The sequence below is a fragment of the Pongo abelii genome, chromosome 21, assembly GCF_028885655.2.
Source record: "Pongo abelii isolate AG06213 chromosome 21, NHGRI_mPonAbe1-v2.0_pri, whole genome shotgun sequence".
NCBI lineage: Eukaryota > Metazoa > Chordata > Mammalia > Primates > Hominidae > Pongo > Pongo abelii.
Window position 1 is genome coordinate 14,274,239 of NC_072006.2, and position 27,724 is coordinate 14,301,962.

The 27,724-nt window shown below is 44.2% G+C and overlaps 1 protein-coding gene across 2 annotated transcripts in view; it reads left to right on the top strand.

Annotated features, from left to right (window-relative positions):
* SLC24A3 (solute carrier family 24 member 3) overlaps positions 1-27,724 on the top strand; it is a 510,137-nt gene that overhangs the window by 343,235 nt on the left and 139,178 nt on the right. For both annotated transcript variants that reach the window (XM_054541619.2, XM_024238868.3), the window contains exons 4-6: positions 19,913-19,987; positions 24,837-24,921; positions 25,307-25,410. In XM_054541619.2, the coding sequence (XP_054397594.2) occupies positions 19,913-19,987; positions 24,837-24,921; positions 25,307-25,410 (264 nt within the window). The remainder of the gene's footprint in view (positions 1-19,912; positions 19,988-24,836; positions 24,922-25,306; positions 25,411-27,724) is intronic.

Genomic DNA, 27,724 nt, shown 5'->3' on the forward strand with positions numbered 1-27,724 from the left:
GAAGAGCTTGGGCCAGTTTAGGTTTGTCATCTCTTTCCTCATGATTTTGTTGAGGTTATAGATTTTCAGCAGGAATACCACAGTGACGTTGTACAGCTGTCAGCATATCGTATCAGTACATGGTGTTGATATGCCTTATTACTGATATATAATTCTTTTGAGATCCATCCATATAGTTGTATGTATGTGCTGTGTGTAAAGAGGCAGTTTATTCCTTTTTATTAACAAGAAGAACTCCATTGTATGGAAGTACTAAAGTTCATTCATCCATTCACTAATTGATAAACATCTGGGTTGCTTCTGGTTTGGGGGTATTATGAATAAAGCTATTATGAACATTTATGTACAATAGTTAGTGTCTACAGATTTTTCATTTATCTTGGGTAAATACCTGGGAGTGGTATTTAAGTATAGGTTGAATTTTATAAGAAACTACCAAACTGTTTTACAACATGGCTTTACCTTTCACACTCCCACCAGCAATATCTGAGGTTCCAGCTGCTCTGTGCTCTCACTAGCACTTGATATTGTCAGCTTTCTTTACTTCAGTCATTCTAGTGAGTGTGTAGAGTTATCTCATTGTGGCTTCTATTTGTTTCCTTAATGACAAATAATATGAACATCTTTTCATCACCTTCTTGTTCATTATCGTTTTGGGTGAAGTGTTTGCTCAAATATTTTGTTCATTTTTAATTGGATTATTTCTTTTGTTTTTGTGTTGTACATATTCTTTATACATATTGAATACATGTACTTCATAAGATACATAGTTTGTGATTATTTTCTCCCAGTCTATGGCCTGCATTTTCATTTTCTTAGCAGCATCTGTTGAAGAGCAAAGTATTTTTATTGTTAAGTTTTGTTTGGTTTCGTTTGATGTGGCTCATTTTATCAATGTTTTTTCTTTCCTAGTTTTTCATTTTCCTTTTGTGTGTTCTATCTAATAAATCACTGTGTAACCCAAGGTCACAAAGATTTTCTCCTATATTTTCTTCTAGAGGACTTTCAAGTGGCAACAGCTCCTGGTATAGTTTCCTTTTAGTTTCTCTACCTATTCCCTTAACTCTAAATCTAGTAACAGATTATCTTCCACCAGTTAAGTGCCCTGAGAATCATTAATCCTTCCACCAGTTAAGTGCCCTGAGAAGCATTAATTACATAATTATTTGTCATAATTATGAGAAATTTTGATTCTTTTTTTATCATAAATATTCATGTGTTGGCTTCTGTGAGCACTTGCTACTCACACTCATAGTTTCTGTGCTCCCAAAAGCAAACCCTAGATGAGGACTTGGGTGAAGACAACAGTATGCTCATAAATATTTAACAACTGGCTCTCCTAAAATAAATAAATAATAAAAACCCTGACATATAGCATTTGCAAATTTCCGTGGTGTAAATACTCATGTGGCAAGTTTTCAACTACTAGTGTTACATTAACTGATTTACAACAGTCCTGAATTTTTAATAATTGTCTCTCATAACAGTTCATGAGATACAAGCCACTCCAGCACAGCCCCAGGTGCAGGTAGTTTATTTGATCCCCAGGAGTGATCCCCAGGAGTCAAAAGTGAGGGAGTGAGAGAAATGAGACGGAAAAAGGGGAAGCCAGCAAAGGGGGGAATTAAAGAGCTGATAACACTGAGAACAACTGGGGCTTGATCCTGCGGAAGAGTCTCAGAGGAACTGTGTAGACCACAACTCAAAATCGTCCCAAGGAGGGTGGAGAAGACCAGGTCACTGAGGCACCAGTTCCTACTCCTGTCTCTGTTGTTGATAATTGTTCTTGGGTTGTTAAAACCCGGGCACTTTCAGGGTGCTCTGCACATGGGCTGAGAAAAGTTCTCTAGCACTGGTAGGAGCTGCAGGCAGAAAAGTAGAAAGTCACAGGGTGAGGTGTGGGTAGGAAGCTGTCGTGGGTAGGAAGCTGCCAGTGTATCTTAAGTTGTCCATTGTCAGAAGTGGGCAGAAGGGTACCTCTGCTCCCTGTACCAGACACGTTTTAAACACTGGATCACTGCTATTCCACAACACCTCCCATTAGATCCACAGTCAGAGGTATAACTCCCTGTCTGGTGCAAAGTTGATGATAAAATATAACCAAGAAGAGGGACCTTCGGTGTCCATTAAATAATGCTTTCTTTATTGGCTGATGTCAGTGGATTCAAAGTCCCCACCTGACCAGACTCTAGTGACACTGGCATTCCCTACAGGAGCATGACTTTCATCCTTCTGTTCAATTAGTACATTTTGTATTCTTTGAAGAAGGGGTAATTCTTTGTCAGTGCTTAAAATATATGTAAGTATAATTAATAAAATCCAATCAAATAATTTCTCCGTCCAGGCCACTTAATAATTAGAATTATATGTGTGTGTGGATGGGGAGGAGGGTTGTCTCACAAACTGATAGGCAAGTCAGATTCAAATATTTTTTTGTCTCCAGACTGTCTCACTGTGGTAGCATCTTGAGCTCCTGTAAGCCATCTACATTCCGGGAGTATTTCCGCTGACCTTTCCTTGTTTGGACGTCTGACCTAATGTTTCTGTGGTTATGTAGATCAGAGAGAATCTTATCATGACAAATAATAAGGTATTTTCTTAAATGCAAAATCCCAGTCTTTCTTGGGGCAAAAAGAAATTGGCTATGGCTCTGTCTTCTCCACTGGGGAAATGTCCCACAGATGTGGAACAGATGGGCCTAGATTTAGACACCATCTGCTTTTCAGTTGTAATTAACATCGGATCCAGGGGCAGATTGGATTTTACCATTGCGTTGGTCATCCCTGATGACCGCTGGGGAATCCTAAATCATGTGTTTGTTAGAATGTGAAATCTGGTTTGGGTTTCTTTGGATGGGCAAAAGCTCTTAAGAGTCAAAGGAAGAAAAATAAACCAACCTCTTCAGCACACCACTCCTATGTGTCTGTTTCTATGGAAGTAGCCCCCACAGATGCAGTAGAAGAATAAGCCTGCTGACCTTTCCTGGTGATTTTGTAAAGAAGAACATATGCAAGCTTCCCTAAATCCATTTCTACTCAGTTGGTCCCAGTTTTTGAACAAGTTGATTAAAATAATAATGACCCCCAGCAACAATAAAACTATCTAGCTGGAATGCTTGAAACATTACAGCTATTGTGCTAAGAATTTTACACGTATTATCCACTTTCAAAACAACCATATGAGGTTGGCACTATTATTTTTCCAATTTTACACACAAAGGAAACTGAAGCCTTAGTGAGATTAAAATAACTCCAGTCATACAGCTGAAATATGGACCCAGGCTCTCTGATTCCTGGTTTGTAACCACAGTATCGTTACTACCTTCACTGACTTATTTACATCTGGGGAGAGCAAGGGTAACCAGCTAGCAAATTTCTTCCGTTCCTGTTTTGTAAGGTGCAGAAGAGAACTGCAAAAACTCAAAGCTACCACTGTACTCCAGTCTTTTTAAAACCTCAAGGAAATTTATTTCTCTCATGCTTCAGCATGGCTTACCCCAATAAGCCATTTATATGATCTCCTGGATTCCCATTTGCGACTCTGCTTCTTGCTTTTTCTGAGCCCTGGGGAAGGTAACTGGAAGCATGATTAAATTTTAGCTCTCTGCTTTGTAGCCATGGCTCCTAAACATTGGTGTCAGCATCTGCAAACTGCAAGTGTAGATCCTTCTCATTAACAATGAGAATATCTCACATTGTTCTTCTAACAGCAGTAGAACCAAAATGTTGTCTGAGAACATCTTTCTCTTGAGTTCTGATTGCTCTCTAAGGGCACACTGGGTGAACAGATTGCAAGAAGAGGACATACTGAGACCAGGAGTCATTTGTACTGATGTCCAGGTACCAAGGTTTCCCTGGAATATCCCTGAATTTCAAGCTAGCCTACATCAGTCAGAGACAAAGGAGCCCATGTGCCCAACTGAGCTAATTGTCTAACAAGAGAGGTTTTGAACTTCCTAGTTAAAAGTCCATAGTAATCATCTGGTAATTATTTTAATGGGTTGTCATTGAAGCGTGAAGTTGAAAGTGCTGTAATAAGAAGCTTCAGTCTGGCTTCGTTAGCTGTACTAAATCTTAAGCAATAAAACCGAAGATCAGAGTTTAAACCCCACACAAGTGTGTTGGCTTTGTTCATTTGCACACACAGCCTCAGATTGGGCCCCTACCCACTGCCATCCAGCTTGTTAGCTCTTTGTACCTATCCTGAGAACGATCTGGCTAGACACCCTAGGATGACCTAGTTGGCCCATCACCACTAATGAGAAATCATATTCCACTCCAGGAACACATCCTGTGGGATTAGGTCAGTTCTGGCAATAGGATACAGTATAGAGAGGCAGTTAAAGAAATGGTCCCAACCTTGGAATCTTGCCATGGCTTTCAGCAGCTGGGTGCACAAAGCTAGATTGTAGGGTGACCCCCCTGAGCACCTTCTCAGGGTGTCAATCTACAATGGGCACTCAAACATCATTATAATAAACTGGAAATACGGTGTTGCTTAACTTGGATCTCCATGTGACAGAAGTCATTACACAACTGAAGACAAATTAATCCACACAACTGAAGGCAAAAACCCATCCCCTCCACCTGAGGGATCTTTTTTTCTTCTGCTATTGCCAGCCTAAATATACATATTACATATATCTCATAGGTGCTCACATTGTCCCCGCCAGCTGAGATTTTAAAATTGAACAGTGTGTGGTAGCTACCCATGTTAAATAAAATGTGTTCACTCTCTAAATATTAAATATTAAAACTTCAGATTCACCCATAAGAAGTTGCCTGCTTGAGAAACATACAAAAGAAACTTGAAAGAGAATAACAATGAAAGGAAAAGGGGAAAAATTTTGCAGAATTGTTTGCAGAATATTGACTATGCTTGTGCCAGGGGAAATGAATTAGTAAGAGGCTTTATTTCTATACACACTTTTTTATTAATAGAAGATTAGTTTTCTCCTCCCTCCTCCACAGAATAAATGTTGAATAAATATTTAAAGAATATAGGCTTGAAGAGGCGCCAGATTACGAGGCTGTTGGCGTCCCGTGTCTCAGGCCTATTCTGTTTCTGGAAGTCCTGGTTGCTTGCCCTTGATTGGCCAGCAGTTCCACTGTTTGATGTTATCTGGTAGCAGCAATGTCCATCAGCTCCCAAGTCTGAGTTTGCAGAGAGAACAAGAAAGTGACAGAAAAGCAAGAATGCAAAAGTCTTGATAACTTTAACCAGTCTTGTATCTTTTAAAAGCACAATGTTGGGCAATGAACATTGCTGTAACTCTGGCACGAAAATTCCTACCTTATTGTGATAACCCTCGGAAAGGCTCAGGTTACTAATGAGAACCTTTAGGCAAGAAGTAGGTTTCTTACCAACCTTGAAGTGAAGAGCTCTATCATCTTGTAGACAATTGAATGAGTTTTGAAATTTCAAAGGCCTCTAGAAAATTTAAATGATCTAATATTTACAATAGATACCTAGATAGAAGTCATTGTCCTCACTTCTCAAGTAAGCCTGAAGAGGAAGATCCCAGTGTTGGCAAACAGGACCTGTAGCCAGCCAGTGTTTACCTGGGATCAGCAGAACTCCCACAGGGTATGCCACTGGGGTTTAGAGGAGTAGTGGGGAGGGAATATCATTGAAAAGTGGGAGAGGATAAAAGGGAAGAAAGAATCTGATGAACCAGTAGAGGTCACAGGCATTCTGAGCTTCCTCTCGTGTTGCTGAAAGCAATCAGGGTTAGATCCATGGATTCTGGCTTGGATTGGAGTCGCACAAACAGGATTGAAGTCCCATCATCAATGCCACCATCATCACTATCATCATCACCAACATCTTTGTCATCATGATCACCATCTGCTCCTTATCACCATTACCATCATCATCATCATCCTTGTCCCCACCATCATCATATCACAATCACTGTCATCACCATCATCATCACCACTACTATCAAAACCTCATTCATTATCAGCATCAGATAAGGTTCATCTAGTGGAGTCAGCAGTGATTCCTGTTCAAGACAGACAACCTGAACTTATGCATCCAAGTAGCGTGATCCTTCCTAGAACGAACTTTACCTGTTCCTCCAGTCTCATCTGTTTGTGCTCCCTCATGCACAATCTACATACTAGCAACAGTGAATAATTTGTAGTTTTCAAGATAAACCACATCAATTTTTGACACCATGCTTTTACTCATTCTGTTCCCTTGCCACTTCCTTCCTAATGGCTGATGCCTGTTCATCTTCTCAGATGTTATGTAAGTATCAGTTCTTCCAGATAATCCTACCGTATTATCTTCTCGCTCTCAGCTCACTGCAACCTTTGCCTCCTGGGTTCAAGCAATTCTCCTGCCTTAGCCTCCCAAGTAGCTGGTATTACAGGCATGCACCACCCTGCCCAGCTAATTTTTGTATTTTAGTAGAGATGGGGTTTCACCATGTTGGCCAAGCTAGTCTTGAACTCCTGACCTCAGATGATCCACCCACCTTAGCCTTCCAAAGTGCTGGGATTACATCGTGTGCCAACGCACCCGGCCTCCATCTTCTCATTCTCTAAAACCTAGGTTAGGTGTCCCTCCTCTGTGGGTATGTGGAATCCAGTAAGTCTAGGTTTAGCTTTAATTTCAAAGGCTCCACTTACATATGTAGAAGATATGTTGGGGCTCCATTAGATCCACATGAATTATTTTTCCTTGTTTTTGTGTCTATCCAGCAGCTCTGTGTGCTTTGCTACTAATGCTTCACTCCTACAACCTTCAATGAACTACCTTAGGCTACTGGAGCCACTTCACCAGGAGGCACTGAGAGTGGGAAGCACCTGGGAATTTGCATTCTCGGTGGGGGGGTCAATAACCAATGATTGATTGGTATAGTAGTAGGAAAGTCCAGCTGCTTTGCCTCAAGATGAGACAAGTTCTGTGGCGCAATCCACATTCTGTGCGGGTGAGGCTAAGGCTGAGGTGTCACCTGGCATCACACCCCTCATTGGCTGCTTCTTCTTCCTTGTCTTGCCTTTGCCACTACCTTATTGGTCCCCCATTGCATATGGATTCTTATCTGAGGGTCTGCTTCTGAGCAACCCAACCAAGACCTCGGAGGCTTTTTCCTTGTATTGGTTCCTATCACCTGAGAGCCAATTTCCCTCTCACACTAAATGGCACCTTTAAATGAATGAATGAATGGGATGGTGACAAGACGTCTTCAGTGCCTTGAGTCTACTGAGAGTGGAGGCTGTATGATTCAGATCAGGGGCTTTGAAGTCATGTGGCACTAAATTTGGATGAATGCTGACTCTGTAAATCAGGCATCTTTCTTATTTCCTCCAAACGTAAGTTTACTCATCCGTGAATCAGATTCAGTAGGCTCAACTTCTGTATGTTGGTTATTGGGAAGGTGAAATGAGCTAATGCATATAAAGCATTGAGCCCAGGGCTCGGCCCACTGAAGGCTCATTCATTCATTCATTCATTCATTCATTCAAATTCCAGAAGGAGTACCAGGTACTGCTCTGGAACTAGGATACAAAAGTAAACTAAATTGTCCCGATATCATTCAAGCAACAACCAGGAAGCCAGTGTGCCTGGCACAGAGGCAGCAGCAAGGGAGAAGGATCTGAGAACAGAGTGGCTACTTAGTGTCCAATACTCAAAATCAAGAGATTGTATCTAGAAGCCCAGCTTTGCAGCTTTTCTTGAAGAATCAGAAGCTTTGACCACACTAAGTACATATTCTCTTGCAACAACTGGCTGAGTCAAAGATGGTCCTGCACTGTTCACTGAGCAGTGGGCCCTACCTCATTCATTTCTACATTCCCACACCCTGCTGTTTCCTGTGGGCAGTTGAGGTCATGGCCCAGGCAGCAGCCTCTGACAACACCAGGGACTCCCACACTTCTCATTGCTCACTGCCTCCACCCTGTGCCTGTCATTCTTTCCCTCAACCACAGAATGGGGATAAAGAACCTCAATCATCTATGCCTGTTCTTGTACAAACCAAATGAAGACTTCTACTGGGTAATACTTTGTAAAGGAAGGAAACTCATATAGATGTAGGAGGAGTTAACATTCCTTATTCTACAAGAGAGGCCCTTCCTTGGAAAATAATGGACTCAAACCAGGAAGGTATCTTCCTCTAGAATCATGCTTCACAGAGTATATGTGCGCTTGCCAGGGGAAAGTTGCCAGGAAAACCAGGAAACATTTCTGTTTCTCCATCATACTTGGCAGCAGGGCTTCAGGAGGATGGCAGTGAGAGGGGATTTCACTTTTTCAAAAATGAACTTTTTTAAAGACATAAAAACACAGCCAACAAGCACATGAAAAATGCTCAACATCACTACTCATTAGAGAAATGCAAATTCAAACCACAATTAGATGCCATCTCACACCAGATAGAATGACTATTATTAAAAAGTCAAAAAATAATAGTTGCTGACAAGGTTGAGGAGAAAAGAGAATGCTTATACATTGCTGCTGGGAATGTAAATTAGTTCAGCCACTGTGGAAAGCCATTTGGAGGTTTCTCAAGAACTTAAAATAGAACTTAGCATTTGACCTAGCAATCCTATTACTGAGTATATACCCAATATATAGAATATTTCACAAGTGGTCCAAAAGAATATAAATCGTCCTACCATAAAGACATTGCAGGCAGCACTATTCACAAAAGCAAAGACATGGAATCAACTTAAATGTCCATCAACAGTAGACTGGATTTTTTAAAATGTGGTACGTATACACAATAGAATTCTACACAGCCATAAAAAAGAATGAGGTCATGTCCTTTGTAGCAACATGGATGGAGCTGGAGCAAATTAATAAACAGAAAGTCAAATACTGCATATTCTCACTTATAAGTGGGAGTTAAACACTGAGTACACATGGACACAAAGCTGGGAACAACAGATACTGGGGCCTACTTGAGGATAGGGGGTAGGAGGAAGGTGAGGATTGAAAAACTACCTATCAGGTACTATGCTTATTATCTTGGTGACTAAATGGTCTGTACACCAAACTCCCACAACATGCAATTTACCCATGTAACAAGCCTGCACATCTATCCCTGAAACCTAAAAGTTGAAAAGAAAAAAATAAACTTTTTAACCAAATCCAAAAGCATGTCTCAATCACCTTCTCTTGGCAGCAGAAAAATAGATATATGGACCATCACACACATTAGAGTGGCTGAAAAAATAAATTGGAATACATCAAAAATTAAGACTTTCGTCCATCAAACGACACAATCAATAGAGTGAAAAGGCAACTCACAGAATGGGAGAAAACATTTGCAAATCATGTATCTGATAAGGGGTTAATATCCAGAATATATAAAGAGCCCTTACAAGTCAACAACCAAAAAACAAACAACTTGATTTCAAAATGGGCAAAGGACTTGAATAGACTTTTCTGCAAAAAATGATATATAAATAGCCAATAAACATATAAAAAGATGCTCAAAATCAGTAATCATTAGGAAAATGCAAATTAAAACCACAGTAAGATACCACTTCACACCTATTAGGATGACTACTATCAAAATATCAGAAAATAACTGGTGTTGGCAAGGACGTGGAGAATTTGGAACCCATTTACACTATAGTTAGGAATGCAAAATGGTGCAGCTGCTGTGGAAAATAGTATGGCAGTTTCTCAAATGATTTAAAACAGAATTACATGTGAACCATCAATTCTACTTCTGGGTTTATACCCGTAAGAATTGAAATCAGGGACTCAAAGAATATTGCATCATTCACAACAGCTAAAAGATGGAAACAGACCATCCGTAGACAGATAAATGGATAAGCACATTTGGTATAGACATATGATAGAATATTATTCAGCCTTATAAAGGAGGGAAATTCTAACACATGCTGCAACAGGGATGAACCTTGAATATATTATGCTAAGTGAAATAAGCCTGTCCCAAAAGAGGAAATATCATGTGATTTTACTTGTATGAAGTACCTAGCACAGTCAAATTCACAGAAGGGAGAATGATGGTTACCAGAGACTAAGGAGAAGGGGAAATGGGGAGTTATTGTTTAATAATGACAGAGTTTCAATCTGGGAAAACAGAAAAGCTCTGAAGATGGATGGCGATGATGGTTTCATGGCATGAATGCACCACTGAACTGTAGATTTAAAAATTATTAAAATGGCAAATTATGTTATGCCTATTTTACCACAATAAAAATAGTTTAAAACATTTAATCCAAACTAATAGATATGTGGGAATATATACAATATTTGTATATGTTGATACATCCAATATATACTGTGTATATATGAACAGTGACTAAAATAGAGGGAGAGATGGACAGAGAGAGGCTTTTTTAATGATGCAGCCCCTCCCAGAGTTATTGGCCCTTCCAGTTCCCCAACTAGGTTTGCTTTCCTCTATCTTATTTAAGAAAACCAATACATAGGCTGACTTAGAAATGGAAATGGTTCACAAACCCCAGGAAGCAGTCCAGCTCAGGAACCCAAGAAAGAGTGGGTCAGGGAACCCCTGTGGGAGGTCAGACCTGTCCAGCCGTAATGGGCCTGCCCCTCCCTGGCCAGCCCCCAGCACTTCTGGGAGGCACAAATCCACGGGGGCTGTAAGATGCCATATCAGTGTTCTTCTGCTCCCTCCTCTTAACACACTACTTGTATTTTCATGTTTCCTGTATCCTGATGCTTTGCACGTACTTGTTTTGTACAATGATTTTATCACGTATGTACTTATTGAGGGCCTTAGTAAATCGGCAGTGAGGGCAAGGAAGTGATAAAGGCCTGGTGCCTTCATGTTGAGTTAGACTTAAGGACTTGTTCATGTCCCTTTCCTCATCCTTCCGCTCCCGTGGCCCTCCTATCCCACTTGTGCCTCCCGTTTCCTTTCCGTCCTTTCCCAAGCTTCCTGGGAGGTTATTCTCTGCTCCAACCCCTCTCCCATTCTCCATTCTTCTCTGCCCTGCTCTGGACAGGGAGATCAGCCGCTAACGACCTTAGCCCCAGGGCTCCCACACCTCTAGCTTTCACCTCAACTGATGGGAAGCTGTGGCAGGAGAGGGGAGGGCAGGAAGAGTGAGAGGCCCAGACACTTCTTTTTTGCCCCGTCCTGGCTCTCCAGGGTCTGGCAGCAGCTGCTTCCCTCCACTCCTGTGATCATCTACATGCTCTTAACCCCCTTCCCCACACTTAACAGGCTGCAGCAACTCCATGTCCTCTTGCACCTTCGGGCCAAAGGTTCCCATTATTGCTAGGCTCTGGGGGTCTCCACCATCTTTGCTGGTTCCCCTAACCCTGACTGCACTGCTACAAATAAGTCCTTCATTACATTCTCTTCAGTTAGAAAAGAGTTCTCTTTGGTCAAACCCTTTTGAGTTGGCTTCTGCTTTCTGCCCAGACCCTGACAGGTACATTAGACCTCCCCAATATTCTGGATGTATTTATCTGTCCTCACACTGCTGTAAAGACCTACCTGTCACTGGGAAATTTATTAAGAAAGGGGGTTTAATTGGCTCACAGTTCTGCGAGTTGTACAGGCTTCTGCTTCTGGGGAGACCTCAGGAAACTTACAATCATGGCAGAAGGTGAAGGGGAAGCAGGCACATCTTCACATGGCCAGGAGGAGAGAGAGCAGGTGGAAGTGCTACACACTTTTTAACAAGCAGATCTTGGGAGAACTCTATCAGAAGAATAGCATCGGAGAACTCTGCCCCTGTGATTAAATCACCTCCCACCAGGCCCCTCCTCCAACACTCAGGGTCACACTTCAACATGAGATTTGGGTGGGGACACAGAGCCAAACCATATCACTGACTCCTTCTCAAGGAGTTTTATGGAAGCAGACCAGGAAATGTACAAGAATGTCCCCCAGTGTGTTCCCATGCAGCACCTGGTACTGGTCAGAAATGGAGATCCCTGAGCCCCAACCAAGATTGCTAAATAGATCTTCTGGAGTGATGCTAGGGACCCCCATTTTATCTGCATTTCCTGGTGACTCTGGGATACATAAAGTGATATGGTAACATAGGATACTTTGTTAATACATTAGATAGAAGGTCTAGCATTAGGTCTCATAGCTACTTATTTTTGAAGTAATGATGAACACAAATGATAGTTTGAGGTCTCTGAAACATGAGTAATGTGATATGAAAGATCTGTGACGTCTGCTGGGGACATATTCCCAGGTTTTTCCAGTATTACTGTGGCATATTGCCTGTATTCATAGTGGAAGGAAGTGCTGAATTCCAATTAGAGGTTAGAGAGAACAAAGATGTAATTTGTTCGCATCCTTAGCAAACTCACAAATTCTTTCTGAGTGCTCTTTGGAGGGTAGAGGGGCTTATGGACCCCAGGGTAAGAGCCTCAGTCTTAAGAGAGGTCTCCATAGTAGGGGATTTGAGGCCTGGTAGAGGTTAGAGCTGTAGACATTCCTCAAATAGAAAGCAGGCTTGTCCTCTTCCTGGAATGCTGTGTGTTGTGGTGTGGTGTGGTGTGGTGGTCAGGATTTGAACCCAGTGGGTCACCTGGGTTCAAATATAGTTTGAGGAATATAGTGAAGGGAAGGGACACCAACAGCCTTCTGCTACATTCCTCTTCCCTGCAAACCCCCACCCCAAATCCTCTTGTTCAGAACCTCGACTGTGAGACTGAGCATTTCTCTCTAGTGACTAGAATCAATGAATGGTTCCAGAACAATGATATTCACACTGGTAGCAGCACCCTACAGCAGACCCATGGTCAGTTCCACCTTGTCCTCATGGGGCTATTAGATACAGAGCCTGTGATCAGGGAAAATAAATTAAAAAAAAAACTTTTATATTCCAAGGTTAATTATATGTGATAACTTGAAACTATGAAAAAGAGGAGGAAAAGGAAGATTTTATTATTATTATTATTCCAGCCATGTTCCCTGGGAGATTTAAGATTTAGAACAATTTCCACCAAGGCCACAGTTCTGTAGTGCTTTCCTAAGAATTGCTTCTCCACAACACCTTCACTGAAACTAAAGACAGAGAGACAGGGGTGCAGATGATGTAGTAAAAAGAAATTGTCTGTGAAAATCGCTGACTGTCGATGCAACATAAAACAGCAGGGTTAACGTCCTGCCATTCAAATACATTTGCCCTCAGTATTCAGAAGCCCTTATGTAGATCAACATTCCAGCTAGAGCCTGCTCACCTCTAATATGTCATGGGCCATGATGATTTCCTGTTATCTTAGGTGTTTTTCCATTTAACCACTGTAGACAAAGTTCTTTAGTTTTATTAGTCTCAATCAACCTTTGAAATTACCTAATGAGATAGTAATTCTTTCTCAGAATCCTGGGTCAATAGCCACTTCCTCTCTCTTCTCCTTGCACTACCTCTACCCAGCACAGTTTCTTCTGTGGCTCACATCAGTTAGGGAAGCACATGGCTTCAAGTATAGAGCCCCCAGCCAATGGTGGTGAGTGAAGCAAATAAGGAAGTCCTTTCCTCACATAGTTAGAAATACAGAAGGAGCTGATTTCAGGCATTAGTCCAGATGGTGCACGGTGTCCTCAGGGCCCTGCTGCCCTCAGCATGTTGATATGTATCCTCAGGCTTGTTATCTCATAGTCATAAATGGCTGCCGCCATTCCAGACATCACATCCAAGTTGCAGGCCGGAAGATAGGGTGACTTTAGCTGGATATATGCTTTCTTCTCATTGGCCAAAACTGTGTCACATGGCCATGACTAGATCCGAGAAGGCCAGAAGAGTTGAGCACATTGTTATTCAGAACAAAATATGAGTTGTGTTTGCAAAATACAAGGTTTAATGACTAATGAATAGGCCACCAACAGCATCTGCCGCATTACAGAACTCTGTCCTAAGATCTCCACACTGAGTTAAGGTGAACCTCTTATGTTGGGTACTTCCAAATGGGCCTCAGGCCATTCTTCTTTGTTGAAGGACAGTAACTTATTAAGTCTTAGACCCTTCCCACCAAGCAGTGCATCTGGCTTTGAGTTGGTGCCGCACACATTGTTGTTGAATTAATAAATAAATAACTCTTCAAATCCTAAGGCATGCCTGCCTCAGAATAGAATCATCATTTTCCTTGGTGGCCTCCAAATAGTGTATGCTTTAAACATATAAATATTATTTCAGCTGAGTGGAGCTATCCCTGAAAGTTCTACTTTGTCATTTTGTCTGTTAGGAATGTTTCAAGTCTGCTTCTTGGAAATTACTCATTATTGTTTTTTCACTGTGGCTCTTTTTATTATCTGGGCTGTATCTGTTACCTGTACATCAAAGGACACTATCAACATACTGACTGCCACAATAATGCTGCGTAACAAATGGGCTCACAACTTCAGTGACATACAATAAACAATTCATTGGTTCATGGGTTTTTCTGGTTCAGCTGAACTGCTGAACTTGGGCTGGGCCTGTCTCAGTTGGGCTCACCCAAGTCTAGGGGTTAGCTGCTTGCCAGCTAATCTCTAACAGCCTTAGCCAGGACAACCGAGGTGACCTGTCTCTACCCTGCATGTCTGTTTTCCTCCAGCAGGCTAGCTTGGGCATGTTCTCATGGCATCATTATTGTTGCCACAACAATGGCAGTGCATGAGGGGCTGCGCTATGTCTAAGCCCCTTTGCTCATTGCTTTTCATTTACTTCTCACAACAGCTTTGTAAGCACTAGGGAGCATGCTGTGATGAGGCCCATGTTGAAGGGTAAGCAAAGTAAGAAGAGTCACACAAAGTCACACAGCTTGGAAGTGTCAAGTCTAGGACCTGATGGGAGATTCCCATACCATGCCCTGGGCTTCCCCCAAGACTCCAGGCTTTGTTGCTTTTAGCAGCTGCTTGTGCCCTGTCCATGCTACTAGGGCATTTCCCTTGCTAGATTATACCAGGCCAGCTGTGGTGGCTCACAGCTGCAATCCCAGCACTTTGGGAGGCCCAAATGGGTAGATCACTTGAGCTCAGGAGTTTGAGACCAGCCTGAGCAACATGGTGAAACTCTGACTCTAAAAAAAAAATACAAAAACAATGCCGGGCATGGTGGCATGCACCTGTAGTCCCAACTACTCAGGCAGCTGAGATAGGAGGATTTCTTGAGTCTGGTGGAACAAAGCTGCAGTGAACTATGAGTGCGGTGCATCACTATACTCCAGCTGGGTGACAGAGTGAGACACTCTCAAAAAAAAAAAAAAAAAAAAAAGGCAACACCAGCTACTCCACAAACACCACCCTCCTTGGGATCCATCACTTCATATATAGAGAGCCCATGCTTGGGAGGGGTGGATATTAATATGTGAGGACACAGCTGCTGCCCTCAATAGAAGGGAGGCCAGATACATGAACATAAAACAAAAGGGAGGCCAGAGACACGAACATAAAACACTGCTCATGGTCCAGGCTACACATGATCAAGGCCAAAGCAGATTCCCACTCAGAGGGTTCTAAAAAGTTCCCTGGGAAGAGAAGCCTTGTGATCATGAGACTAAAGCTGAAACTCCAAAAGACCCCCCTGTCTTCTCTAAATGCCCGTCATTCATCATTTCCAGAAGGCACTCCACATTCACTTGTACCGGCTGCTGTAGCCAAGCCACGGGCTTGGATTCCAGGGTGAGTTACAGCATATTTGGGCTGCCTCAGGGTGTTGGGCCAGCCCAAGCATTTTCGGGAGTTCAAACCTGTCTCATATTTTGTAGTGCATCTGGTAAAAATAATAATATTGATAAAGAACTTCAATGGCTCTGACAGGCAGCCCCAAAAAGTGGATGGCTGGAATTCTAAAAATATCCCTCACTGTCTGCCGTTGGAGAAGACAGCTCACTAGTAAATGAGCTGAATATCAGAAAAAGTGGAGATGGGGTGGTGAACCAGAAATGATCTTTATACAGGGAGATAGCTGGGCTCTGTGGGAAGGCTTGGAGGGAGTCCTGGGGTCAAATCTAAGCCCTGCCATTTGCTAGCCGTGTGTACTTGGGTAAGTTGCCACACCCTCTGCATTGTCTGGGAAATGGGACCAGTAACTCCCTGCCTCATATAAGATTTAGAAGAACTGAGAAAGTCCAGGTAATATACCTGGAGCATGCCTGGAATTCTTGTCTCAACAAACAGTGGCAAATGTGATTATTATTATTATTGTCAATGATATTAATATATCCTTTGAAAATATAAGAATGGCCAAAGTAACCTAAAGATGCCTTACTTTATTAAAACTATTTGTGCTAGTTGTATTAATAGTACCATCAATGTCACACTCCCAGTAGGTTTTCTGCATCCTAAAATTTGACTTTGAACCTTTGTTTTCTTCCTTTGTTCTCTTTGCTTGTGCTGCAGGGACCTGTTTTCCAGTGGGTAACATGAGAGACACTTAGAGCAGAGTGTTTTGTAGCCAGAGTGGCAGGCCCACCGTCAGGTGCCAGGAAGGGCTCTGTGGCTGGCCAGGGCTCATCGCCTTGCGGGCCTCTCTGGGTGCCCAGAGGTGCTATGTCAAAGGGCATCTGGTTAACAGTGAGCATCCCTGCCTCATGCTGCCCAGCTCACGAGAACTAACACAGCTTTTGATAGTCATTACCCTGGAAAGTCCTGAGTGCTTGGCAGATCTCATTTCTCATCCCCCTTGTAGCATGGATATAACAGTGTGTTAGATGGAGCTTCTTGCCACAAAACCAGATCAATATGTAATACTGGAACATATTCTTGGTGAGATGGTTTACAGACTTCTAGGCAGTGTTGGCTGTTTCAGTGAGTTGAATATGTCAGCTATGGACAGCTTATTTAGATCTTGATTAATCTACAAATGTGCAATTCTGTATCCCAATTACCTAATGTGAGTGTCCTTTCAAAGCTAATCTGAAAACCTGCATATCATTGGATCAGCCAAGTCATACAGCAAAAGAGGGTTTGAGTCCATTGCAATTTTGGAATGTATTTTCTGATTTATTCCCAGGCTACAAAATACAGCAAGAATTATTCTTAATTGACATTTTCTTTTTTTTTTTTTCTTTTTTTCTTTTTTTTTTGAGACGGAGTCTCACTCTGTCGCCCAGGCTGGAGTGCAGTGGCGCGATCTCGGCTCATGGCAAGCTCCGCCTCCCGGGTTCACGCCATTCTCCTGCCTCAGCCTCCCGAGTAGCCGGGAGTACAGGAGCCCACCACCAGGCACAGCTAATTTTTTTGTATTTTTAGTAGAGATGGGGTTTCACCGTGTTAGCCAGGATGGTCTCGATCTCATGACCTTGTGATCCGCCTGCCTCGGCCTCCCAAAGTGCTGGGATTACAGGCGTGAGCCACCACTCCCGTTAATCGACATTTTCAATAAAAAGCCCATTGGCAAATAATTTTGTACAGATTATGAATAGATCTATTAATGAGTTATTTTTGAGATTTTTCTCCATGCCAAGCATCCCAGGCTCCTCAGAAATTAGAGAAGTATAAGACAGAGTTCTTACCTCTAAAATCTCCCGTCACCTACCAAAGTTACACAAGAAATACTATTTCAGAGTGAAAATATTACAAAATATAGATAGGGATTATAAAATACAGATAGTCACACCAACTGAGAGAGAAATGTAGCCACTATTTTGATTAATGTCCCTACAAACTCTTATATGCAAATATATAATATGTGTATATACACATATACATAGATTATTTAATAAAAAAAGAGATTGTAATGCTGTTTTTCATTTAGCAATGTATTGTGAATGCCTTTCCTTGTCACTTCATATTGGATTTACACAATCCCTTTTAAGGGCGTCTTATTGAATGATGAACCACAGTTTACATAACCCATTCCCCAAGGTATATTTTGCTAGGTTTGATAACTTATTGTAGTCAGCAATTTTGGAATGAAAATACTAGTGCATATGTCTTTGTGCATTTGTCTATTTCCACAGGATCTAGCGTTAAAGCATACTTTAGAATCTTACAATCTTATGGAAGAGACCAAACATACATGTGAAAAGCAAACAAGCTCATACAAAGCAGGGACCCTGGGGCTACATTAGTGCAACTGCCAAGAGTCAAAGGCAACAGAGATCATTTCATGCTTGGGTTGCCACAGAGGCTTCATGAAGGACAGTTGCAAGTGACAGAAACTTAAAACTGCTTAAGTGTAAAAGGCCTATTACTGGCTCATGAAATTGGAAAGTGATTTTGATTTTAGACTGGAGCCAGGGCCAGGGGTCACATGGTGTCATTTGGGACGTGTGTGTGTGTGTGTGTGTGCATGCATGCTTGCGTGTGTGTGCCTGTGTGTGTAGTTTTCATGTGTGCATGCGTGTGTGTGTGCATGTGTGTGTGTGCATGTGCCTGTCCTATCTCTTGGGTCGGCTTCTCACTGTGGGAGCAGCATTCTTCTCAGGCAAGTTTTCTCTGTATGACAGCTGCCTCTAGCAGCTCCAGATGTGGGGTGTTTATATCCATAAAGAGAAGGTGTCTCTCTCTCAGCTTCTCCATTTATCTCTGCTTGGCCCTTACAGACCTGTCCCTGACTCTCCACTGTGTGACAGGGCATGGATGTTCTATGGCTATCCTGGGTCATGTGTGTGTGCTCTGTGTGAGGAGGAGGGGATGTATGACTCCCAACCTGAGGAGCACTTCTCAAAAGGAAAATATACTGGGAGGTCAATAAATGAATGCAATGTCACTGCTGAGGGTGCTAGAACTTGAACCACACCTATTAGATGCTTTGAGAAGCGAGTAACAGAGACATTCTAAATCAAACTGGCCTCAACAATGCTCATGGTATGTTATGAAGTCAAGAGGCAGGGTGGGCACTTGATCAAGGGCTCAGTGATGTTATCCGGGGCTTAGGTTTTTTCTGATTCAGGATCAACTTCCTCTCAAGTCAGATTCCTTCAATATGACTGTCAGTGGCAATGAGGGCTCCCAGCTTCCTGGTCCACAGCAAGCAACAGAGGGTGAGAAATGGCTCCCTTTGGCAAAAAGTAAAAGCCTTTCCTGCTCTCTAATTGGGCCAGCCTAGGTCATGTGCTCACCTCTGAACCAATGGCCACAGCTAAGGAATACTACATACTGATTGACCAATCAGCATCCACTCCTGGAGAAAAGGATAGGGTCACCTTCCACATGGGGCATGGTGGATATTTGGACAAAACTGGGGTCTCCTTAGGAAAGAGTGGGAGAAGGATGTTGAGTGGTCAGTCAACACTGAAATCCTCGTAAGATTTCATTAGTTAGAGAGGAAACATGGGGTTGGATACAGTGGAGAGGGAATTTCTGGCCAGAAGGTAGAATTCCAGGGGATACCCTGGTCATAGCTGACCAAGATGCAGAAGCAAGTTTGCAAAGCTTTCCTGCAGGGATCCGGTGAGTAAACAGGTTCAGTTGGAAGTGTTCGTTTATTTATTCCCTCATTCCACATACCTTTATGGAGTACCTACTATATACCAGGCCCTGTGCTGACTGCTGGGGATATGGCAATCATTATATGAAATTAATTATATGACATCATATCCTCATGAACTTCTGGTGGAGGAGACAGACAATAGATGAATTAATTTAACATATAATGTATCAGGAAAAACCAAAGAGATAAATGACATAGAGAGAAATGGGAGTTGGGGGGAAACAGGTTGCCATTTGAGTGGGGACCTGAAGGGTGTGATGGCGTGAGCCAGTGGGATATCTTGAGGGAGAGTGTTCAGGGCAGAGGGAAGAACAGGTGCAAAGGCCCTGAGACAGGAATCCATGGCATGTTTCATGGAAAGGGAGGTGGGCAAAAGGAGAGTGACAGGTGATAACATCAGAGAGAAAGCTGGGACCAGGTCACAGGAGAGTGTTGTGGGCATTGGAAAGACTTGCTATTTAAGATGTTGAATTCATGATGACAGAAGACATTATCAAAGTAGAAGGTGGCTGGACGCTCATCTTCCTGGCTCTGCCTCACTCTAACTTTAACCCCTTTTATCTCCTCTCTTCCAGGCCATATACATGTTCTATGCGCTGGCCATTGTGTGTGATGACTTCTTCGTCCCTTCCTTGGAAAAGATCTGTGAGGTACGTGCCTCATATTCTCGGTATGTGTGAGCCAGACTGGGAACTGGACCTGTGCCCTGTACTGTTCCAGCCTCGTCACCAAAGTCCTGGGGAGCCCTTGCAGGGCAGCTGCAATGGGAACACCAGGCATCACCATGTTTGAGAGCAATGTGCAATATTAGCACAAAAGTGTCATCAGTCTACTGAGCATTTCATGACTCTGATCAATAATCAGACGAAAACCCAGAGGATCAACCTCCCCAACTCCATTTAGACCTAACTAATGGTACTATTTGTGTTTTCCTTCCCCATTTTCTTTTCCTTTTAAACTCACTCTTCCTTTCTCTCTGTTACTTCCTCCACCTCTCTCTCCTGTGTTTCCTTCTGCCTCCATAACTCTCCTTTGATATCCGTGGCGTCCTCGCAGGATTAAAAACCTCCAACCACATACCTCTGCCACGCTTCCTCTCTCTGTATATGTACAGAAATGCTCCAAGCGGAAGCACTGAGAAGAAAGAATTGGCCACAGAGATCAGGAAAGTGTCCCTGTTAGAAATAATCACAGTGCATGCCAGGCTGAACAGCAAGTTAAACCCCGTTCATCAAAAAATATTCAGCAGATCTAGAACTCTTTCATTCTCTTGCCTCTTTCATCTCTTTGTCTGTTTGGAAATGTAGCTTCCTTTATCTGAAAGCTTTCCATTTTATTTATTTATTTATATTTATCGATTTATTTTTAAATTCAGAATCCCTGTTTCCAGAACGCATCTCCCCCAGACACATCTGTCCGGAACTCGGTTTCTTTATGCCAGTAGTTCTCAAAACTGCTTGTGTCTTCCCTTTCCTTCTCTCTACCCTGAGTACCTGATCCAGTAGGTCTGGGGAGAGTGGGAGGGGGTAGAACTTGCATTTCTAATACGTTTTTCAGGGGATGCTGAGGCTGCTGCCTGGTCCAGGAACCACAGACTTAGAGAACCACATACCCTAAGCAGTGTCTTCTACATCCTGGAAGTTAGTGTTGGATACTTAAATAAATAAAAAGTGTCCCACAATAACAATATTTAGAGAGCCACAGGAGGGGTTCTCTTCCACGGTAGCACAGAGTAAGTGAGGTGGCAGCTGAAATGCACAGTGGGCAGGTGTGGAAGCCCTTTGTCCGAGGAATTCCACCTGGGAGTGGGGTCACCTTATGTTGAAGGGGAGGAGGTGTTCCTCACCTGTAACTGGAGTCCTCTGTGATCTCCGAAATACCACCGTTGGGTGGTTTATTATTCATGCAGAGCAAAACAACTCTTTCTCTTTCCCATGCAAATTTTTTGGTGTGAATATCAAAATTATATTCCGGAAATGTCAGTACAGTTGTCAGCATGTGTTCTACTCAGTTGAGGACACAGAACCTGTGAATACCCACGCCCTTGTAGGGAGAGGCAATCAAAGAGCCAGAAAATGGCAGGAAAATAGGGCAGGTGTGAGTCTTTTAACAAAAAAAGTTATAAGGAGAGGAAAAGGAAAGAAAATGTTTAAGGGGGGGGTGTTGTTTTACTAGGTCCCTGATATGGTTCAGTCGCTAAACAGTGTGGTGTGACTATGTCTACTTGTCTTTAATCATCTCAAGAATTCTGCCAGGTGACTGATATTATCCCCTCTTTACAAACAAGGAAACCAGAGCTTAGAGAAGCTGAGCAACTTGCCCTGGGTCAAGGGATAGAGTCACTATTTGAGCCCAAGTCAGCCTGATTTCCAAGTCTTCAGACTTTTCTCTACTCCATCCAGAGACGAGCCTGGACCAGGTCATGGTGGTGTTAGAACTGGCTGCACTGCCCGGACCCACAGCGATACCAGAGGAGTGGGCACAGAATAGCAACCACATTTTCCTGGGCTCTCCCTGCTCCCACCCCGAATCTGGTCTTATGAGCAAGATTCATATAACAAGAGTGGGTGCCCCGTGCCTGTCTCCTGTAAAGACAGTGTTGGCTCCATGGACCTTAAACAACCTTAATTGCTGGGGAAACGTTATGTCTGTGAACGGTGGGTGGGCTGAGGTCAGAGCTCACATATATTTAGAGATCCTGACGTGTTTACATCTTCTAAGAGACGTGAGATCAGTTCTCCCTGGAGTTACACTTTCTCACAAGATGAGAGGATCATGGCCTGGGTCCACCAGCAGTGGCCTAGAGGGCCTCTCGGCCCTGGATTCTGTTTACTGCCTGTGCGTTCCCTAATCACCTTTTAATGATTCGATACTGTGTGTTTCATGGTTGGTCGTAGACTAAAACTGGGAGTGGGGCAGAAAAACAGAAGGATGTTGTTTCCAGCTTTTGTGAAAGATGAGTGGAGAGAGAAATCCACACTGTTCAACAAATCATTGCTTGGAGGTCAGGGCAGATTCTCACTCAGTCTCAAATACTTTAAAGTTAAAAGCAGAAAAATGTGGGGTTCAGGAAAAGGCAAAGAAAAGAAAATGGGAGAAAGAGAAGGCGATAAAGGCAGTGATCCAGGATCCGAAACTGGGGTCAGGCCCTGGTGCTTGCAAAGCACTTGCTCCATGCCAGCCCCTTCCCCTGTCTGGACCTTACTTTCTCCTTGTGTGAAATGACAGGCCCTAGATTTTGAACAGCCGAGAGATACCATTGCAGGACATGCAGAGGGTCTCCAGAGTTTAGAGAAATCCTATAAGCCACAGTAGACAGCCCCGGCTGCACTGAGGCAGGAAGGGAGAGAGGCATTTCAGGAAGAAGAGTGAACATGAACCAAAGCTCAGCGAGTGGAAAGACCTGGCATCCCCAAGGACCATGAGGTGGCAGCCCTGGGCCAAGTAGAGGCTTGTCTAGGAAAGATGAAGTCGGATGGGGAGGGTGGGAGGCTTTGGGACCCATATGGAGGCTTCCAGGACAGCAGTGGGACATTTGAGCAGTGGAGGATGTGACAATAGGTCTGGAACACTACTCACCCCTCTGACATCAGCACTAAGCTGGGCTCTGCCTGGACCAAGCTCTATGCCAGGGGCTGGGAGGAAACTAGATCACACACAGCATGTCCCATCCCATCCCAGGGCTCCTAGCTGCAGAGCAGCTCCAGGGTAATATCCACAGGGGGCTGGAGGAAGTGGCGGGGAATTGGCGAGTGCAGAAGCGCAGAGAGAGAGTGGGGGAAGGAGAGAGATTGATGCTGCGAGGGACAGAGTTGAGAGGAGATCAGGAAAGGGCTTGTGCAAGGGGCAGGATTAGAACAGCCCTTAGAGGGAAGGTGTCAGTGGCCAGGTATTTTGAGGAAGGCTATTTGGTGAGAGAACATCTGAGCCGCAAAACCAAGATGGGGTTTTTCACCAGCATACGGGGAGCCCTGCAGGCCAGGCTGGGCGTTAGGAATTATTCCAAGCTCTGGAGGGAGCTGGGGAGGGCTTTTGAGGGCTCTGTCATGGTACATAGGAGTCCAGAGTTAAGAAGACTAGAGTCCTGTGAGATATTGCCAGGGCTGAAGTGAACTGGGGATGATGGAGGGGTGTAAGAAGATACAGAGGAAGAAACAAACTGGCTGGATGAGGGAGAGAGGAACTGGACATGAACCCAAGGTTTGGATGCCACAACTAATACCCCAGCAGGACAGAACCACAGCAACGCATGGCTCCCACCTCCTGGCAGGTCTTGGCAAACCATACAGGGAGCTGCAAGCTGTGGGTCAGGCTACCTCACTCACAGACTCTTAGCTCCATGGGACAGGAGTGCTTGGGCACCCCTCACAGCCACACCTTGCAACTTTTCGCTATCTGCACCTCTCTCTTAGCGTCAGGATCCTAGATCAAAATCCTCAATTAGGGCTTCTCCTGCAGACTATTGTGGGTCACTCAATGGAGGCCAGTGACCTACATCAGGGCCACACCGCCCCTCTCTGGCTGAGCAAGGAAGTGCAGCTGTTGGTGCCACTGGGAAGAGGAGGATGTCACTCAAGCTTGACTGCCAGGAGGGAACTGGCTATTCACTGGCAGCCAGCAGCATACTTTCTGGGTCATGACTGAATGCAGAAATGCAAAATCTGGTAACCAGCCTCTAATGTATAATTGCCTTGTCCTCTTGTAAATCACCTTTTGGTTTAACAAACAGAGTAACCTGGAGAGCTCATTGTATAAACCCCGTCTTGGCAGGGCTGATGCCTCATTACCTTCTTTTCAGCCTTAAGCCCTCACTCCCACTCTCTGATCCCGGGGTTTCCAGACTGCCTCAAGGAAGGGGAGTGGGTTTCAGGAGGGTGATCCCCACATCCACACCCCAACATGCCTCCATAACCTCCTAGAGTAAAGACTCACAAATTGGTTACCATGAGCCTCATTTAGCCTGAGATCAGTATAGTATCACAAAAATCAGGAAGTTTTGCATAAAAGTTTGGATTATTGGCATCTCTTAAAAATCCGAATATCTGGCCACACTGAGGGAACTGGGCAATGCCGCCTATAGAAAAGAGGTGAATGCCCCCACCATAGCCTCAGACCTACCGCCTGCTGTGGCCTCCCGTGGGCCCACTCCACTCCTGACTGTCATCTGCACAGCCCCTGCGGGAATTGGGTTGAAGACCCCTAGATCTTCCCAAGAGCCTTTAGCTCATAAAGACATGTAGTTCCCTCCCCAAACCTGTCCCTTAAGGAGGACATTGAGAGGAGCTCTGACACAGCAGGGGATCGGCAGCAGTGGCTGCGCTCTGTGAGAAGGAGAAGGAGGCTGAGAGGGACTAAGTACCAGCCCCGGGTCCCATCGGTCCTGCTCTCACTGAAGCCCCAGGCTTTGCTTCTCAGGGCTTGGACTCTCAGGTGTCACAGTCACCTGTCTTCCGAGATGGAATCCCAACTCACCTGTGCTTTGTCTTTGCTCCTCTGTAGCGCCTGCACCTCAGTGAAGATGTGGCTGGGGCCACATTCATGGCGGCGGGCAGTTCGGCCCCAGAGCTGTTCACATCGGTCATAGGTAGGTGACAGACTAAGGGACATCTCAGCCCTTCACTGTCTGAAGGAAAAGGGCTCTGGGAATAGATGGCCCCCAGACCGAGATTGTCTGCCACTCATAGAAAATGATAATCCGGGGGCCCCAATGAGTAGAACATCAGCCTCCCATCTGCTGTTGTTGTTTTATTTAAGTGATGCTTTTACTGTGCATGAACTTGTCCCAGACCCCAAGCCCATCACACTCCTGTGCAGCTATCATCCCTCTGTAGATTAGAAAGCTCTCTCCACCCCTCAGCTGTTTCCTGTAGATTCTGAGAACAATCTAATGCTTATGAAAGGTTCCCCATGCCCACCTTGGAATGCAACAGGGCCACAACAGCCAGGCTGATGTGGGATCTGTGTTTCAGGGGTCTTCATCACCAAAGGCGACGTGGGAGTTGGCACCATCGTGGGCTCAGCGGTATTCAACATCCTGTGCATCATTGGTGTCTGTGGGCTCTTTGCTGGGCAGGTAAGACTGGTGGCTTCTTTGTGATGGCAAAATGTGACATTGGGGAAAGGGGAGGCATAGAGTTTAGGCAGGAGACTGTCTTGCTGGAACACAACTTGCATCAGGGCCCAGTGGTTTGGGCAGCAGTGATTTGGGACCTCACATCCCAGGAGGCTGGCCTAGCTAGAAGTGGAAACTGGTAATCCACCATTACTTGGTCTCCATGTTGATGGAATATAGAATGCTCAGGTCCACATAAATAATTAACCAGCCTGAAAGATGTGGGTTACAATCTGAAGGGTTCCACATTCATTTTGGTATGTTACTGATCTGAACTAGAATGGCATAAAACAATTTTAGGTATGATTTTTGCTCCGTGGAAATAGAATACATGAGAATCTGCTAAACACAATGAGAATAAATGAGAATCTGCTAAACACAATGAGAATACATGAGCATCTGCTAAACAAAATGTGCAGTCATCACGGTTTAGGACACAGCCTAACCTTTTTTGACTGTGGTAGAGCATTTCATTTCTCTGTTATAGTGTGCCTTTGGGGTCATGAAGGGCTTAGCAAGCCTGCAGTTTACCTATGGAGTTGATGCCACTTCCAGGTGGTGTCCTGGTATCTGTGTTCTTCATGAATACTGGTGTCTGTTTTGAAAAGTCTGGGGAAGGTGCTCAGAAGCCACTGTGTGGGAGACTCTGGGTGACCAAGCCTACAGGACACTGCAGCAGCACCTGGAGGTTTGTTTGCAGGGTTTGCAACTGTTTTGCCAACTCTGGTATCCTAAATTTCTTCATAGGAATTTTATTCAGAAACAGCACAACCCTGAGGTCTCTGCCCAAATACCCACAACTTTGTGTATCTTCTAGTAAAAGTCACTTCTAAACCTCATGGAGGCTACTTCACTTACAATATCAAGGAACCTGCTGATCCTAATCACTTGATCAGCAGCCTTGATATGAACAATGCATTGTTCTACTAGAAGTGGCAGATTGGGTCAGGGGGCTAAGGAAAGCCCCGGAGCAGCCTTCCCCACACCCTTTGCCAGGCCCCTCACCTCACAGCAGTGGCAAGAGGCACCCCATGCTGCCCGTTCCACTGATGTAGACTCGAGGGTCTCCATGCAGTATACCCCGGGTCCACCATTGCATTCTCCACTGCCCATTTTTACTTCCCTCATCTTCATGCCTATTGCCTGGTGTGTCAGTTGTCTGGATTGCCTGGCGTGTCAGTTGCTTTCAGGTGACACGCAGAGGGACACCTGGATCTCATCAGGACTCAGCTCCAGGGCCCACAGGTGGACGGGTCCCTTCTATCAGGAAAAGGGGCTCCCAGTACATGGTGACTGAGCTCTGCTCAGCTCCTTAGACTGAGTGATTTCCCTCTTCTCATCCTTTCAGTCAGTAAGCTCATGTCTTAGATTTTGTGGACCCACAATATGTGCTTTTTAAATCTTCCATAAATGTAGTTAGTATTTTTTTTTAAATGAGTCCCTGCCTTTGCCTTTGGTGCTATTTGCACTCCCCTGGCTCTCCTTTGCCTTGGACACATGCTCGTGGCCTTCCAGAGACGAACAGTCGCACCCAGCAGAAGAGTCTGTCGCTGTTAGCACTCCCCTAATTGGCATTGTCACCATCAGCAGTATGGTTATTAGTCTGGCTGTTATTAGTGTTGTCATTAGTTCATTCGTCATTTGTACCTGAAGCTTGATTCACAAGCAAGCCCAAAGGAAGAGAGATAATGTAGAGAAATTAAACAAATGACTGGGGAGCATCTAGTCAGTGCCACACAACTAATTACTTATGAAATGGCTTGGATGCATGTGTGGCTCATCACTCATTAGCAACGCGGTTCATCCCAGCTTGGTTGGAACACCTGCATCAAATGCAAAGGGCTCCCTGAACTCCAAAAAATGCTGGTGTCTGTCCCTTGACTCACCCCAGAAGGTCTTTAGTGGCTCACCTCACAATCCCATAGCCATGGACAGAAGTAACAACCGTGACTGTTGGGAGAAGCAGTCCACGCGATGACTCTGGATGCCAGCCTTTCCTTCTGACTTTCCTGGCCTGTGCCCACCTGGAGATTTTCAAGGCCATCCAGCTCAGGGTTTTGTAGGATCCTTCAAGTCTTTGCAGAGGAAGCAAAATTATGTTTTAGAAAGAACATGGGCTGGGGAATCAGATGGGTCTGGGTTTAAATCCTGATTCTGCCATTTTCTGGCTGTGGAACCTTGGAGAAGTTACTTATGTTCTCAAAGCCTCATTTTTCTCATCTATAGAGTGGGTACAAGCACACCTACTTCCTAGTGTTTCCATCGGGATGAACTA